Here is a 15,271-nt window from a genome sequence, read left to right on the forward strand (position 1 = left end):
TTTTATTACAAAATGGAATGTTATGGCGGTGCCTACCTATGAAAACACAACACACCCCTCTGAAGGAAACGACCAACTACAGCCAGGGTATTTCAGGGGCCTAACCCACCCCCACAAAAATACACAGCAGATGCTCCACTTTTCATGCACTGTTTTCTCCTCATGTTGCAAATACAGGGGCAAGCTGTCATTCCATCCCGTTTAACTAGACGCATGCGGAGGTCTTTTAAAAAAGGATTTTGGCAAGGACCGAAACGATAATTTAATAGCAAGCTTTAAACACACCCCAAGCCAGATACGCCATAGTTGGCGCATTGCAACGAAAACCTCCATTAAAACCTCCATTAACCAACAGCTGGAGGTGCAGCCAGCTCTACCTCCCGCTCACCATTCCCAACTCTTAACTGCATTTATAGCTTTAGCAGTGAAGTTAGTAGCACAGCCCCGAATTTAAAACAAAATTAAATTACCATCTCAATTCTTCGAGTGTAGGGGCAGCTCCACCACATTCAGCCAGTCTCTCTCCTACAGTTTGCAGGGCTGTTGCTAAGTGTGGAGATTCAGCCAGAGATTACAACTGTAGCAAAGACCAGTTTTTAGTATAGGAGCCATTTGTTCCCGTTCAGGATTATCATCTACTGCCTGTATCGTGGTAGCACCTAGGACCCCCACGTCACGGAGCAGGGTCCCACTGTGCTAGGCACTGTTCAAACACATAACAAAGACAGTCCCCCTGTCCCAAAGTGCCTCAGTGGAAAAAATGCAGGGAACGGGTAGGAATCATTACTCTAAAGTGGCCATCTTCTAAGATTCCAACACTGCTCTGGAGAGAAAGGATTCAGCAGTTCAACCAGATTTTGTTCTTGTTCATGTCTTGATGCAGGAGCTAACTTGTTAACACTGTTCAGCATTACAGCTGACAGCTCCATCCTAGCCGCTAAGGGGGACATCACCAACTGAATTACAGGTATGTGAACCGTTACCTACTTGCTCATAGAGCACATTGAAGAGCTGCAGCTCCATTTTCCCTATTTTTGAAAAAATTCACACAGGGGAGAGAAATCATTTAAAAACAGGACATATGATTGTTTCTTCACAACAACTGGCATAGGGCACCAGGCCAATGTATCACCTGCAGCTAATTTAATTCATGGCCCTTTAGCACCAAAAGCTTCCCACAACTCTCCATTGTTTCCGAACCCCATCCCAGAGAAGAGATTTACCTTATACATGTCCTTTATCATCCTTACTTTCTGCTCTGAAGCAAGTTTGATCTCTGCTGCCTGCTGTTTACAGACCTCACACTGGCTGCTGGCGGGTGTTGCTACTAGCCTAGTTGAAGGACAAAGGTTATCACCAGCTGCATTCTGCACACATTTCTCTCATTTCAAAGGCTCAGGGTTTACTCTGGTTTGCCAGCACCACTGCTGCACCCTCTCAAACAAATTCACAAGAGCTGCTGCAGCCCAAGGAAAGAGAGAATTTCCTTTCCGCACAGGAATCCATTAAGATCTCCATAGAGAGTTTCTATTAGGTGCATATCAGGTTTAATAAGCTCTGTTGGCAGGAAAAGGTATTTACGGGATACACGTTGCCGAAGTTAAGTGCATTGAATGTGCAGTGCATTTGCTCTGTTCACTTGGAGAGTTACTGCTCTTAATCTAGACCCATGTAAGCAAAGCCAGATAAAGCGACAGACACAGGAATGCTTGTAAGAATATAGCCAGGTGTCTAGCTGGGCCAGGTTTTGCAGTAGTAATAGCTCATTGGGCATTGCTGCTCTGTCACTATGGTCAGCACCCTGGGGAGTTGGACAGACCCCTGCCATCCTCCAGTCACATCCACCTTCAGACTACGAGCAGAATGTGTCCAGCTCCCTTCACGTCTGAACTGGTGCTGTTGCCGCACTGGTTAGTGAGTCAGTCAGAGGAATACACAGCAGACCAGGGGTCTAAGAAAGGGAATTTTAATTGCAGTTTACAACCAAAAGTGGCAGTAGGCTGAACACAAAGCATGATGAACTTGTGTTGAAAGCAACGACTCAGACGGATCCTCCTGGTCAGAGCAACAGTAATGAGCACCCCTGCTTCCTCCTGATTAGTCGCTGCGACCCTTTGTTTCTCATAGGCTCTGACCCTGTCTGAACCAGAAGGACTTGCTAGTCTTGAACATGGTGTGAGCTAGTTCTTGAATTTGGAGGCGTTTTGTCTGTACCAATCCCACTGGCTCCACACAAGGAAGACACGCACAAAGAGCTCAGTGGCACTCAGCAATGCGACCCCCACCCTACACACAACAAGGGAAGCTCCCTGCAGAAGGAAGGACCACATGGGGAACTGTAGCCACACACGAGCAATTCAGAAGAGATCTGAGGCAGTTCCCAAAGTGAGCCGATCTATCCTGCCAGCTGCAGCAGCAGTTCAATTACTGAGTCACCCAGTCATGTTCTCCAGTGCTGTAAAGCTTGGGCAGTGACAAAATCTTCTCCAATAGTGGCTCCCCAACAGAAATGACCCATTAGATCCAGCTACTGGTAAACAGATGCTATTTCTGGGGGCTGAGGCAGAAACTCTGAGCCAGATAGGCTGAGAGATGATCCCAGGCCCTTGGAAACAGCTCCCAAGGACATCTAGGGACAGCCCCCTTCCTTTATGCCCACAATTGTTCCAGACAGTTCGTCCAGCCCAATATCTCAGACCAGGCCCTGCAGCTCCTTTCCATCACAGCTGCTGCTACAAGAGACTGAAGAACGTAAGGGTATTTCAAAGAAAACTCAGCCTGCTCCCTACTCACTTTTCCGGGCCCCCACCAGTCAAAACACTCTGTCAAACTCTGTCTGATTGGTTGCAGCTGGATTCCTGCCCTGATTAGCTGGCTGCTGCGGCATGTGTCCACCTCTTCTCCTGGGTGGAGCCAGGTACTCAAACATTGATTGATTGTGGGTGGAGAGCATGTTCTTGAGATCAGAGGGCATCGGGTCTGACCAGAAGAAGTCATGATTCAATGCATCGTCACTGTCTATTCTTTGGGCAGGATCCAGAACGAGCAGTTTGTCTATAAGATCCAGAGCGTATGGGTCTTTGACATAGGCTTTCAGGCGATCTTTAACCTTGCGCTTTTGGCCCTTGGGCAGGTCCAGTTTCTGGTACAGCTCATACTTATCCACATTTGGCCAAACCTAGAGGGAGCATAAGGGAGATCAGCCTTAGAGAGAAGACAGCTAAACCGTTTTAGAGCCTGATGTTAGTGCCCTAATTAAACCCCACATGCATTCAGCTGTAGTGGAGAAACAAACAAACCAGTTCTTTCACTACACACCCTCTAGGGCCCCATGACATCCATTAGGGATTTTACTGTTGCAGTCGAAAGCGGAATGCATACAATTGCTACAGAGATGAGCAGCAGTACAAACCCGTAAGGCAGATATTGCACTTGGAGATACACGGGGTGGGGGGAATCAGCGGGAAAAATCTAGCAGTGTACGTTTAAGCTGCTCTTTGATACTCTAATTCTCTTAGACATCAGACAGCAGCTGCACAGTAACATGGGCTAGACAATTATGAGAATACACAAAAGAAAAAGCCAACCGAATAACTTAAATTTATACAGCACCTTTCATCCCAGCAGAGCCCAGAGCCCTTTGCAAATGCGCCCCCTCCCCAACAGTCCAGCTCTGCGTGGAACGTGGCAAGCTTTTGTTTATTTTAAAGGGGTAATACATTCATCTATACCAGTGAAGGTTACAGCCTGACAGACCTGGAGATCAGCCTCCTATTTATCCATAGCACAGGTATAATCAGGCAGCAGCAGCGTAAGTCTATCTATCATGCCCCACTATGCCACAATCCTGACTTGAAGGGACCATCGCTAGGCGTTCAGACGCAATGACTAACTCAAGACATTTGCCTCTCTTCTGAAAAAACTAGAGCCAAAAACGGTGGTGGTCTGAGAAAGAATGGTCAACTAGCAACTAGGCTGGCACCAAATTCATTTCACACAGACCTCTCAATAGCCGCAAGATGGTGGCAAGTTTACCAATGGGTTTGGTGCCACGTATCAGACAGATTCAGACCCACAACCTAGAAATGAAAAGCACCCCCCCCCTCGCTGTAATAGTAAGTAATAGCCTATTACCAACTCTCTAATGTGATAGCGGTTGAGGATTATCTTGTGGCTAAAGTGCAGGACTGGAAGCTGAGAGACCTGGGTTCAATTCTCAGTTCTCTCACTGACTTGTTGAGAAACTCTGAGCAAATAACTTCAGCTCCGTGCCTCAATTTCCCCAGCTGTAAAATGGGGGTGTGACGTGTCATTCCATATTCTTTAGGAAAATATGCTTGATATGAATATGACATAACTGAGATATACTTTACGCAAGATGGCTCATGTAATACCATTGGAAAGGTTATGATTTACTGAAAGTGGTTATCCAATTTGTATGCATGTGTCATTTCTGTATCTGAAATTAGGAATATTGACTATGTATCTGTATTTCAACTGTTACTTTGGGTGATGCCCACTGCTAACACTTCAGGTACAACAGGCCCATCAGCAAGAGACAATGGACTGTAAAAGAGCTTAGTCTTCCCGTGAGTCAGCCTCTGAAGAATGGCTACAGGGGCCCTACAGGGTCAGGTGGTCTTGTCACCTGATACTAAAACATTACCTGGGACTTCTTGTAACTTTCCACTGTAAGGGAAGAGGGGTCAAACTAGGAAACAAAGGATTCCCACCTTATGTAAATCCTATTTAATGGTGGGGAGTGAGGTACTCCAGGTCATCAGTTCTCCCCTGCTACCCCACCCAAGATGACTGCTAGAAACAACTAAGACTGAACTGGGGGGAAAAGAACTGGACCCAGGCTGGAAGGGTGTCTGGTCTGTGAAGATTATTAGAACCACATTTAGGGTGAGAACTTGCATGTACCCAGTTTCTTTAGTGCATTAAGCTTAATTTGCACGCTGTTTTATTTTCTTAGTAATCTGCCTTGTTCTGTCTGCTACCTCCTTAGCTACTTAAAATACACCTGTTACAGTTAATACCTTTATTTCTGGTTTATAATACAACCCAGTTGATGTAATTTCTAACTGGGGGGCAAGAAGTTGTGCATACCCTCCTCCACCTTGAGGGAAGAGGCAAATTTCATGTAATTTTGGGTCTGTACTCCAAGGGGGGGGGGTGGACGTCAGGATGCTGTGGCAAGCCCCTTAAGCTGAGCCTTCTCAGAGCAGATCTCTGTCTCTCTGCGCAGCTGGGTGAGGCCCTGCCTGTGCGCTTGGCTGAAAAAGGCTGGGGAGCCCAGCCCAGTAAGACCAGGTAAAAGGGTGCCAAGGCTGGCAGAATACTCAGAGGCATCCCAGCACCCCAAGTGACATCCCGGGGGTCCATCCCATCGCAGGGGGTGATACTCACCTCACATGGGGAGAGGCTAAATTCACTGTTTATCTTTGGTAGAGGTGCTAGAACAGGGCAGTGTATCATTCTAGATACAGTAAACATGTCTGATCTCTTCATGGAGCAACACAGCCCTTGAGCACAGCTCTCACCACTCTTGAGATGTAAGGATGCCCCCTTTAAATGCAGCCGATAGATCTATTACTTGCTTAAGGTCACCCAGCAGGTCAGTCTCAGAGGCAGGATTAGATTGCAGGGTTCCAGGTTTCTAAACCCATGCCCATTCAGTTTCATTGCAGTTTCCCCACAGGTGCTGCATTCCCATGCTTTGGGGCCCCTACCTCTGGAGTGATGGATCCACAGAGCTGGCTGATGAGAGTGAGCTGGTGTTGTTCCGTGTTCCCCTGCATGATGGGGCTGCGAGTCCACATCTCTGCCATGATGCAGCCTGCACCCCAGAGATCAATGGGGGGGCCATAGTCCCGTTCCCCTAAAGACAGCGGCACTAGATTAACCACTTAGACTCTAATATTAAGAGCTTTGCATGCACCAGACTGAGAGAACAAAATAGTAAAGGGGACAGGGGAAAGAGAAAACAAACAAAAGATGGGTTTCAGAGTAGCAGCCATGTTAGTCTATATTCGCAAAAAGAAAAGGAGGACTTGTGGCACCTTAGAGACTAACAAATTTAAGCTTTCGTGAGCTACTGCTCACTTCATCGGGAATGCATCCGATGAAGTGAGCTGTAGCTCACGAAAGCTTATGCTCAAATAAATTTGTTCATCTTAAGGTGCCACAAGTCCTCCTTTTCTTCAAACAGAAGATGGGAGAATTCCCTGTGCAATTTCTCCTCTAGCCAAGCCTCCCACCTACCTAAGAGAAGCTCCGGAGGCCGATACCACAGAGTCACCACCCGGTTGGTGTAGCGGTTGGGCTGACTGTTTTTTGCCAGGCTGAAGGCTCGAGCCAAACCAAAGTCTGCCAGTTTCAGGACCCCATCTCGGGTGATCAGTACATTTGCAGCTTTCATATCCCGGTGCAAGATCTGCACAAAGGAGGGAAATTGAAAGGTTAAGCCATTAAGTCATCTTCTGCTGGATCCAGCTCTATCTTCATCACAAAGATCCCCACCACCAGGAAGGTGAATGGGGCATTCCAACCCTGGAAAAGAAACACTGGAAAGGCTAGGATTGAACATGGATGAACACAACAGAAAATAAACCCATTGGGAGCATCTCACTGAGCATGGAGTTGGCTGGAGGGGAAAGTTACAGCTGAGGATCTAGAACTGGTGAGAGGTACTGCAACCATAACCCTCGGTCTCCCACAGGACAGACAGAGCACAGGCGGTAGTATGACAAGCATCCCCACAGCAGCGAATGTGCCTCACCCCTGCCGTGGGAGAGCCAGGGTGAGTGCAGATGACATGGCCCAGTCAGTCCTGGGCCCTCATGTTAGCAATCACAGCACAACTATGCATTAGCTCCTGAACTTAGAACACAGGTCACGCTTAAATTTGGTTTTCAGGTGTATCACTTCTTTGGATGCTCTATTCTGCAGTGTTACAAACACCATGGTGGGTTGGGAGGACTTCATAAGGATCCTCCAGAGCATCCTTCTCCCCCCTTTGAAAATACATCCTAAGTTTTTACTTGGCCATCACTGACTCTGCTAACACTTCCCACTCCCCCGGCCTATAAAAAAGCCTCCCAGCATCAAACCCTGAGACTGAGAATAATCGTTACTGATTCCGCGCTAAGCCACCCTGAAAAGCACACACATCCCAGAGTGTGAGTGTGCAGAACTAGCAGCCCCGCTAGAGACACTGGCCTGTGCTCACATGCCTGTATCTCAGAAGGGCACACACAAGACCACTGCAATCTCAGCCCTCAAGCCATGCAGCAAGGGAATACAGATCCCGCCCTTTACCTTATTCCTGTGGATGTAGTAAAGTCCATTCAGCAACATCTGCATCACTTTCTTGATCTCAGACAGCGTGAACTTCACATGGGCATTGCTGAGGAGGCCTGCGAGATCGTGCTCACAGAAATCGAACACCAGATAGATGCTGCCCTTGCAGCGATTGTATGGGGAGGCTACGAGAGAAGCGATGTGTGGTTGTTAAGGAGGTCTATCAACCCAAACAGTTCTCTCCCCCACACTGATGGCTAGCTTTCCCTATGTCAACTTCTAGCACCGGATGCTGACCAGCCTTTGCCACATGACTAAGAAATAGAAAACACGACATAACTCTATGTTAAGGTCACAATCGAGCGTCAGGGTGAACACACAACTTCCACCTCGCCTGCCCCCTTTCACCGCGTACCTCCAGAGTCTTCAATTACACAGCCATAGCTATACAGAGAAATGGGGACATCCCTGGCCACCAAGAACCTCAGTATCTAGATACCCATAAGGCTATCCAAAGGAGAAATATGGAGAATGGAGGAGGAGGGTCACAGCAGTGAAGATCACGGCATGTGTACATTACATACGGCACATTTCAGAGTGGTGAGCTCCTAGGGTGACCTGTCTTCTGAGAGGGAAAGTTTAACCTAGCAAAGTGAAGACTGAGAGGGAATGACTGCTCTCTAGAAATACACCAAAGAGGAAGAAGAGCTACTGAAGTTAAAGGACAATGTTGTACAAGAACAAATGGAAATAAACTGGCCACAGGTAAACTTGGTCTGGAGATTAGAAGGTCTATAACCATCAGAGGAATGAGGTTCTGGAACAGCCTCTCAACAATAGTAGTGAGGGCAAGACACCCATCTGGCTTTAAGATGGAGCTTGATAAGTTTACGAGTAAGATTATGAGACAGGGCTGCCTGCTCATAGCAGAGGACTGTACTTGATGACCCAGAAAGACCCTTCCAGTCACATTCTTATGTTTTTTAAGATTTAATATACTGGGGGGAGGTGGGGGATCCAAAATGAAGCCCAGGAGGACGAACAACTGAAGACTAAGCAAAACCAAGGAATCTTCTATTTCTCAAATGCTGTAATACACAACAGAAGGTTTTATGCAGCCTCAGATTATATTATTTGCTTCCAGGAGCGCAGATGTTAGCACTATATAAACACAGAGGAGGCACACTCACTGCCCCAAAGAGACAAAACTTGCAATGCAGTGGGAGGACAACCAGGCATTCAAGTGACTGCACCATGGAACCAGAAAGCCTTTGAATCCATTGACCAAAGTGCTTACAGTTACCAGCCACACTAGGGGAGCTCTGAGCAAATCAGCTGCAGAGCATGTCATGAATACAAAGTTTATAAAAAGAGCCAGCCTGTGTTAAACAATGTTTTTAAACAAGAAGAGGGAGCGCTCCCGCTATTAATGGGATATTAGCACCATTGGGGTTTTTGGTTTGTTCGGTTTTTTAAAGAAAGGACAAATGTAAAAAACCAACCACTTTCAGGATGAGAAACTTGTATGTCAAGTTTCTCTCCAGTGTTTTGTTGTTGTTGTTGTTGTTAAAAAACCCCAGAAACATGAGTTTTATAATCTCACACACACGCCTTCAACTGTAGCAACACAGTATTTCGAAGAAGCTTACAAAGGCATCTTCTAGTCGAGCTGCGACACAGTCAGAGCTATGCCAACTGAGGTGTTAACGCTCATATAACACACCACCACCATGTAGCTCTTTTCATCCAAAGACCTCAAAGCACTTCACAAAGCAGGTCAGTATCATTTATCCCAGTTTTACAGATGGGAAAACTGAGGCACAGGGAGGGGCAGTGACCTGCCCAAGGGCATTCAGCAGGCCACTGTTATCCAAAGGAGACAGGTATCCAACAAAATCTTTGGACAAACCAGGCTATTTTGTATTGGGCAAGTGCATCTCACTGAAAGAAAAATAAAGGGTACACTGGAGATCAACTGATGTTAGTGAACAAAACAAAAAGAGGGAACTAAAACATGCTACCTTTGGTCCTGCAGATTTCTATGAGGTTCACCACATTCTCATGCTTGAGCAGCTGAAGGATTTTGATCTCACGTAGGGCTGTGATGGGGAACTAACAAGGAGATGGAGAGCCACAAGTCAGAATTGCAAGAGAATATCCCAATCTAGTCTAAAGCAGGTTGCGGGGAAGGCGGGGGAGTGGCGGAGGAGGGAAGAGAGAAAATTATGGCAGAAATCTCGAAGAGGAGATGTATTCAAGCAGACTTAAAAGTGCAGGACAAAGTGCAGCTAGGGTCAGAACAGAGGCTAAAACCAACATTGTGGAGTTCCAGTTTTATTCACTGTGACTTCCAGTTCCAGTCTGCTCAGTTTACAACTCTTAGCACCAAGTAACTTAAGTAGAAGTTGAGTGTCCTGAACCCCACACAGGATCAGGCCCTTAAGGTGTAGCACCAACTACTAAAAAAACCCAAGTGAGATGTGGAAGAGAATCCAGTCTGGTTTTGCTTCTTATGAGGTCACCAGCAATACAGATGTTTGTCATCGGAATATGGACACATTTTGTTCATGTGTGATCCTGATTAGAATTCAGCTCCCCATCTCTTTAGTGTATCAACACTACCATGTTAACAGAAGTAAAACCTTATTTGAATCAACAGAGATGTGACTCAGACACACAAAAAGGCAATATGGAAAGAGGTTTTTTAACCAAATCACTTTCCTGATACATTGGGAAGCACACCACTTTCAGTCTTGTATATTACTTTATCCATTTCCATACTGGTTTTTACTGCAGAAGGTCCTGCAAAGTTACACACACAATGAATTTCCTTGTCACATCCCAGACAAAGATTCTGTCTTTGTCTAAAGACATATGCCCAGCTCTCAAACTCCCATCCTCCCACACCATACACAGTATAGGCACATGCCCATCTATCTTACCCCCTCCTTCTCATTTTCCATCAACACTTTCTTCAGAGCCACCTTCTTGCCAGTCTGTCGATGTTTTGCTTTGAACACTTCCCTGCAGAGAGGACGGAAATACATGAGCATTCCTGGAGGAGTTGAAGTGGCCAAGTAGAGCAGGCACAGCCAGGAAAGACCAAACAAGACATTTCTACACTTTCACACAGGCAGCTCTGTGCTGACCCTCTGCCTAACCCAGGTCCTCCCCCTTCATGCCAAGAAAGGCCACGATCTCCTGCAGAGAGCAGGCTCTCAGATTCCAGGGTATGTGAGAGAATGGCAATGGGGTAGGGCTCTCACAGATCCCCAGGAGAGTTTTGGAGGCAGGCCTCACAGATTCCAAGAGGTGGCGGGAAGGGTACAGGAGGAATCTCAGATGTGGAGGCATTCAGGAAAGAGTCTCCCACAGATCCCGGGGCACCTTTGGGGGGGGAGGGAGGGAGGGAGGGAGTCTCCCACAGATCCCGGGGCACCTTTGGGGGGGGAGGGAGGGAGGGAGGGAGTCTCCCACAGATCCCGGGGCACCTTTGGGGGGGGAGGGAGGGAGGGAGGGAGTCTCCCACAGATCCCGGGGCACCTTTGGGGGGGGAGGGAGGGAGGGAGGGAGTCTCCCACAGATCCCGGGGCACCTTTGGGGGGGGAGGGAGGGAGGGAGGGAGTCTCCCACAGATCCCGGGGCACCTTTGGGGGGGGAGGGAGGGAGGGAGGGAGTCTCCCACAGATCCCGGGGCACCTTTGGGGGGGGAGGGAGGGGAGGGAGTCTCCCACAGATCCCGGGGCACCTTTGGGGGGGGAGGGAGGGAGGGAGGGAGTCTCCCACAGATCCCGGGGCACCTTTGGGGGGGAGGGAGGGGGGAGTCTCTCACAGATCCCGGGGCACCTTTGGGGGGGGAGGGGAGGGAGTCTCTCACAGATCCCGGGGCACCGGGGGGGGGGCGGGGGAGTATCTGTGTCTCTCTCTCAGATCCCGGGGTAGCAGGAAGGCGGGTATCCGGGGCGCTGGGGGGCTCGGCCCGCAGACCCCAGGGTAGGCGCGGGGGTGGCTGGGCCCCTCTAACCCCGTGCGGGGGCAGACCCGGGAGGCTGGGGAGGGTCCGGCTCTCACCCGAACGTGCCCTGCCCAATCTTCGCCAGCTTCTCGTACTTGGACACCTCGTCGCAGAAGGGGCAGTCCACCGTGTCGTACTGCTTCGCCATGGCGGGGCCCCCGAGCCCAACGGCGCCAAACGGCCACCGTCCCCGCCCTCGCGGCTCCTCTGTCGCCCCCAGCGACGGCGCCTTTGGTGACGCGAGATCCCGGGAGCTTCCGGTCTCGCCAGCCATGCCCCGCCCCTTCCTGCGCCGCGGTGGCGCCTGGGAGTTGCAGTTCTGGAACGGCGGGGGAAAGTCACGTTTGAGTTCGGAGGCCCCGCGCCTCTTCTCCGGGGGCCGCCCCGCCAAGGGTCCCCCAGGTCTTCCCCAGCGGGGAGCCCCGTGCAGTGCCTGTGGACCCAGTGCGCCCACCCTGCTCTTCCTCCCCATGTCACGCAGATGAGAGATGATGTCATCACCCTGCATCACTGCTCCATGGCCGGTGTCACCCAGCTGAGAGATGACGTCATCACCCTGCAGCTCTGCACCATGCCCGGTGTCACCCAGCTGAGAGATGACGTCATCACCCTGCATCACTGCTCCATGCCCAATGTCAGCCAGCTGAGAGATGACATCATCACACTGCATCACTGCTCCATGTCAGCCAGCTGAGAGATGACATCATCACACTGCATCACTGCACCATGCCCTGTCACCCAGCTGAGACATTGCATCATTGCATGGCATCCCTGCATTATCACACTTGGCTCGTGTCAACCCACTGTAACATTACAGCATCAGGCAGCATCAGTACAGTACTGTCTTGTCATAGCCCTCTGTCATCATATCCCCTCTGAATTTTCTTCTGTGGCACCTCTGTGACATCACATTGCTTCTGGACATGCTGGTACCACTTCACGTCAAAACATGCACATATCACGTATGTCATTCCTCAGTCTGTGTCTTCAGGTCATCTCTGTGTGTCCTTACACCACCTCAGTTTCATCTCCCCATGTGTCTACATTGGCCAAGTGCTTAAAACAAACTCCCATCTACCTCTAGAGCGTTGTGGAGTATTTCTACATCAACCTAGCACAGTTATTCTCAAACTTTTGTACTGGTGACCCCTTTCACATAGCAAACCTCTGAGTACGACCCCCCCTTATAAATTAAAAACACTTTTAAATATATTTAACACCATTAGAAATGGTGGATGCAAAGCAGGGTCTCGGGTGGGGGCTGACAGCTTGCGACCGCCCATGTAATAACCTCACGACCCCCTGTCTTTCATTCCCCCACCCCCTACACACACTCTCTCTTCATGCATATGAATCAGATGCACATTGTCTATCTTCTCAGCACCTTTCCATCACTGGGGCTTTATCCCCCCACCCCAACCCACACTTCCTATCATATCTGCCTGATGCAACAATTATTCACAATTCAGCAGCATTCTCAGATGCAGTTGTCTGCAGATGGACATGAGTGCAGAATGCCGGCAGGGGGGGCTTTGAGACAAGCTGACGGTATTAGTAGCCAGGCAGAGGCAGAGAGGGAGAGATTTAGCACTCTCAGGAGTCCTGAGATAAAGTCAAGCCAAGATTTCAGGCAATAGAAATGGGCCTGCTGAGAGAGCAGAGACATCTGATAGTACAGTGGGGCGCCACTAATCCCGTCGTTGGGAAAGGAGAGAGACTAGATCATTGGAGTAGTTAGGACGGGCAATTGGGAGGCAGGCCTGACTTTGCCACTGTCTGCTGGTGTGGCCTTAGGTAAGTCATTTATCCTCTCAGAGCCTCAGCTGTATGATTAAGATTAAAAGGGGAGCCTAGAGAACCAGTGTCAAAAGCTGGTCCCACTGACAGTGATACACAGTATTCACTTACAGGCTGGGATGCAGGAGAACCAGCAACAAGGGAGGATTTGCATGGCCCCTGAGAGAGAGCAAAACACACTGATCATTTTTCACAGAATGTTTGCATTTTGCCCTGACTGACATGCTGTGGCATCCTGGCTACTCTTTGAGCCCTCGCATACTGCATCCAACACATCCCCTAGCTGCTGTCTGATCCCTTAGACGCTGGGCCCCATATCTGTTCTCTGATCCATTGGAGGCTGGGTCAAATGCATTCCTGCGTACATCTGGGGCCAGGTCCTCAGTGGGTATAAAGTGGCATTGCTCTGTTGACTTCATGGACCTTTGTCAGTTACACCATCTGAAGATCTGTCCCTGACAGTTTTGACGGCTTTGTGTTTCGGTGCCAGTAGGCTAGGTTGCTCACAGATGGGGCAGCGCGCTCATTTCCTGCCCTCTAGGGGTGGCATGAGCTGAAGGGGAAACAATTTTAGTCCCTATTCAGGGCAATACAAAGGGTATCTCCATCTCTAGGTAGCAGCACTGGCCCCAGTGCACCAAACTCTCTACCAGGCTCTACCAACACAGGCGATGATAATGTCCATTAGCTCCAGGCACACAGAAGGTCTGGGGGATGAGTTCCGAGCTGGTCTGGAGGTTCGTCTGTCAGTGCTTCTGGGAGCCGTTGTTATGGGAGGAGGTTAGTTTTTCCCAAGACCAGAAATGAAGGTGGCTGATCCCCTCTCCTCCCAACCCCAAGCAGAAGTCCCTGAATAAATAATTCCAAGGAGAATTCTGAGTGGATTCCATCAGCCCCTGATATTTCCCATTGCCTCTTCCCAGCCCTCCATCACTGGCCTTTCCTCAGGGAGACAGGCTCTGTGCTTGCCTGACCCTTGAGCAGGCTGTGTCCTGTGATGCAGTTTGCCTGCTTGAGTGGTTCCTTTTAATTCTGGACACCATCTGCTGATATATACTAATTTCCAAGTCAGGTGCTGCCCATCTTTCACCAGGCAAGCTGCATAACAGTGGAGTGATTTGTATTAGGGATGGAGGGAAGTCTGCAGTTCCCTCAGCCCACTAGCAAGGCAGCATGGCTTTCATAGAATCATAGGACTGGAAGGGATCTTGAGAGGTCATCTAGTCCAGTCCCCTGCACTCATGGCAGGACTAAGCATTATCTAGACCATCCCTGACAGGTGTGTGTCTAACCTGCTCTTAAAAATCTCCAAGGATGGATATTCCACAACCGCCCTAGGCAATTTATTCCAGTGCTTAACCACCCTGACAGTTAGGAAGTTTTTCCTAATTTCCAACCTAAACTTTCCTTGCTGCAATTTAAGCCCATTGCTTTTTGTCCTATCCTCAGAGGTTAAGAAGAACAATTTTTCTCCCTTCTTCTTGTAACAACCTTTTATGTACTTGAAAACTGTTATCATGTCCCCCCTCAGTCTTCTCTTTTCCAAACTAAACAAACCCAATTTTTGGATCAACTTTACCCAGTTGCACCATGGGCACTATCCCTGCAGGGGAGCAGGCAATTTGTAGGGTTCATTACAGCTCTCCACCAGATCCATCCAGCCTCCCGAGTGACCCAGGCATTAGGAAAGGCGAGTGAGATAATCAGCAGGCCTGATGAGCCTCTTGACAGCGCTAAGGAATAAAATAACTTTACACCTTCCTTGAGGAAACTCCCCACCCAGGTCAGTTCACATACCCTGCAGAATAGCTTCTCCAGTCTTCTCTTCCTGTCAAAGCACAACATGTGCAATACACATTGTGGGGAACAGTCCTGCACTGGCCCAGGGGATGGATGAGATGTGACCTTGTTCTTATGACTCCATGGTCCTTGCTCTCCCAGCCGGGGAGAAATGTTCCTGCAATAAACAAAGATTTCACATTGCTATGCTGAGCAGAAATACTCTTTGCATGTGCAAAAGCCCTCCCGCTCCTCTGCCCACCAGGCTGACTCCTACTTGCGGGATGATTTGCAGATTCTGCAGTGGAGCCTCTCCACGGAAATCTTTAGTAAAAGGAGAAAGATTTATGCGATCTGGTGCAAAATCCAATCTCA

The 15,271-nt window shown here is 49.0% G+C and overlaps 1 protein-coding gene and 1 non-coding gene across 2 annotated transcripts; both read right to left on the reverse strand.

Moving 5' to 3' along the window:
• Positions 1-1,950: 1,950 nt before the first annotated feature.
• CDK9 (cyclin dependent kinase 9) lies at positions 1,951-11,597 on the reverse strand. The gene is made up of 7 exons (XM_073314080.1): positions 11,377-11,597; positions 10,248-10,329; positions 9,327-9,417; positions 7,324-7,490; positions 6,268-6,439; positions 5,736-5,884; positions 1,951-3,178 (listed from the first exon to the last, which is right to left on the reverse strand). Exons 1-7 carry the CDS (start codon positions 11,592-11,594, stop codon positions 2,813-2,815), a joined length of 1,245 nt encoding a protein of 414 aa, XP_073170181.1. The 5' UTR covers positions 11,595-11,597; the 3' UTR covers positions 1,951-2,812.
• A 3,558-nt stretch (positions 11,598-15,155) lies between these two features.
• Positions 15,156-15,271, reverse strand: LOC140899463 (U5 spliceosomal RNA). Its single transcript, XR_012155348.1, has one exon. It is a non-coding gene; the product is annotated as a U5 spliceosomal RNA (small nuclear RNA).

Source organism: Lepidochelys kempii, chromosome 16, assembly GCF_965140265.1.
Source record: "Lepidochelys kempii isolate rLepKem1 chromosome 16, rLepKem1.hap2, whole genome shotgun sequence".
NCBI classification, from domain to species: Eukaryota; Metazoa; Chordata; order Testudines; family Cheloniidae; genus Lepidochelys; species Lepidochelys kempii.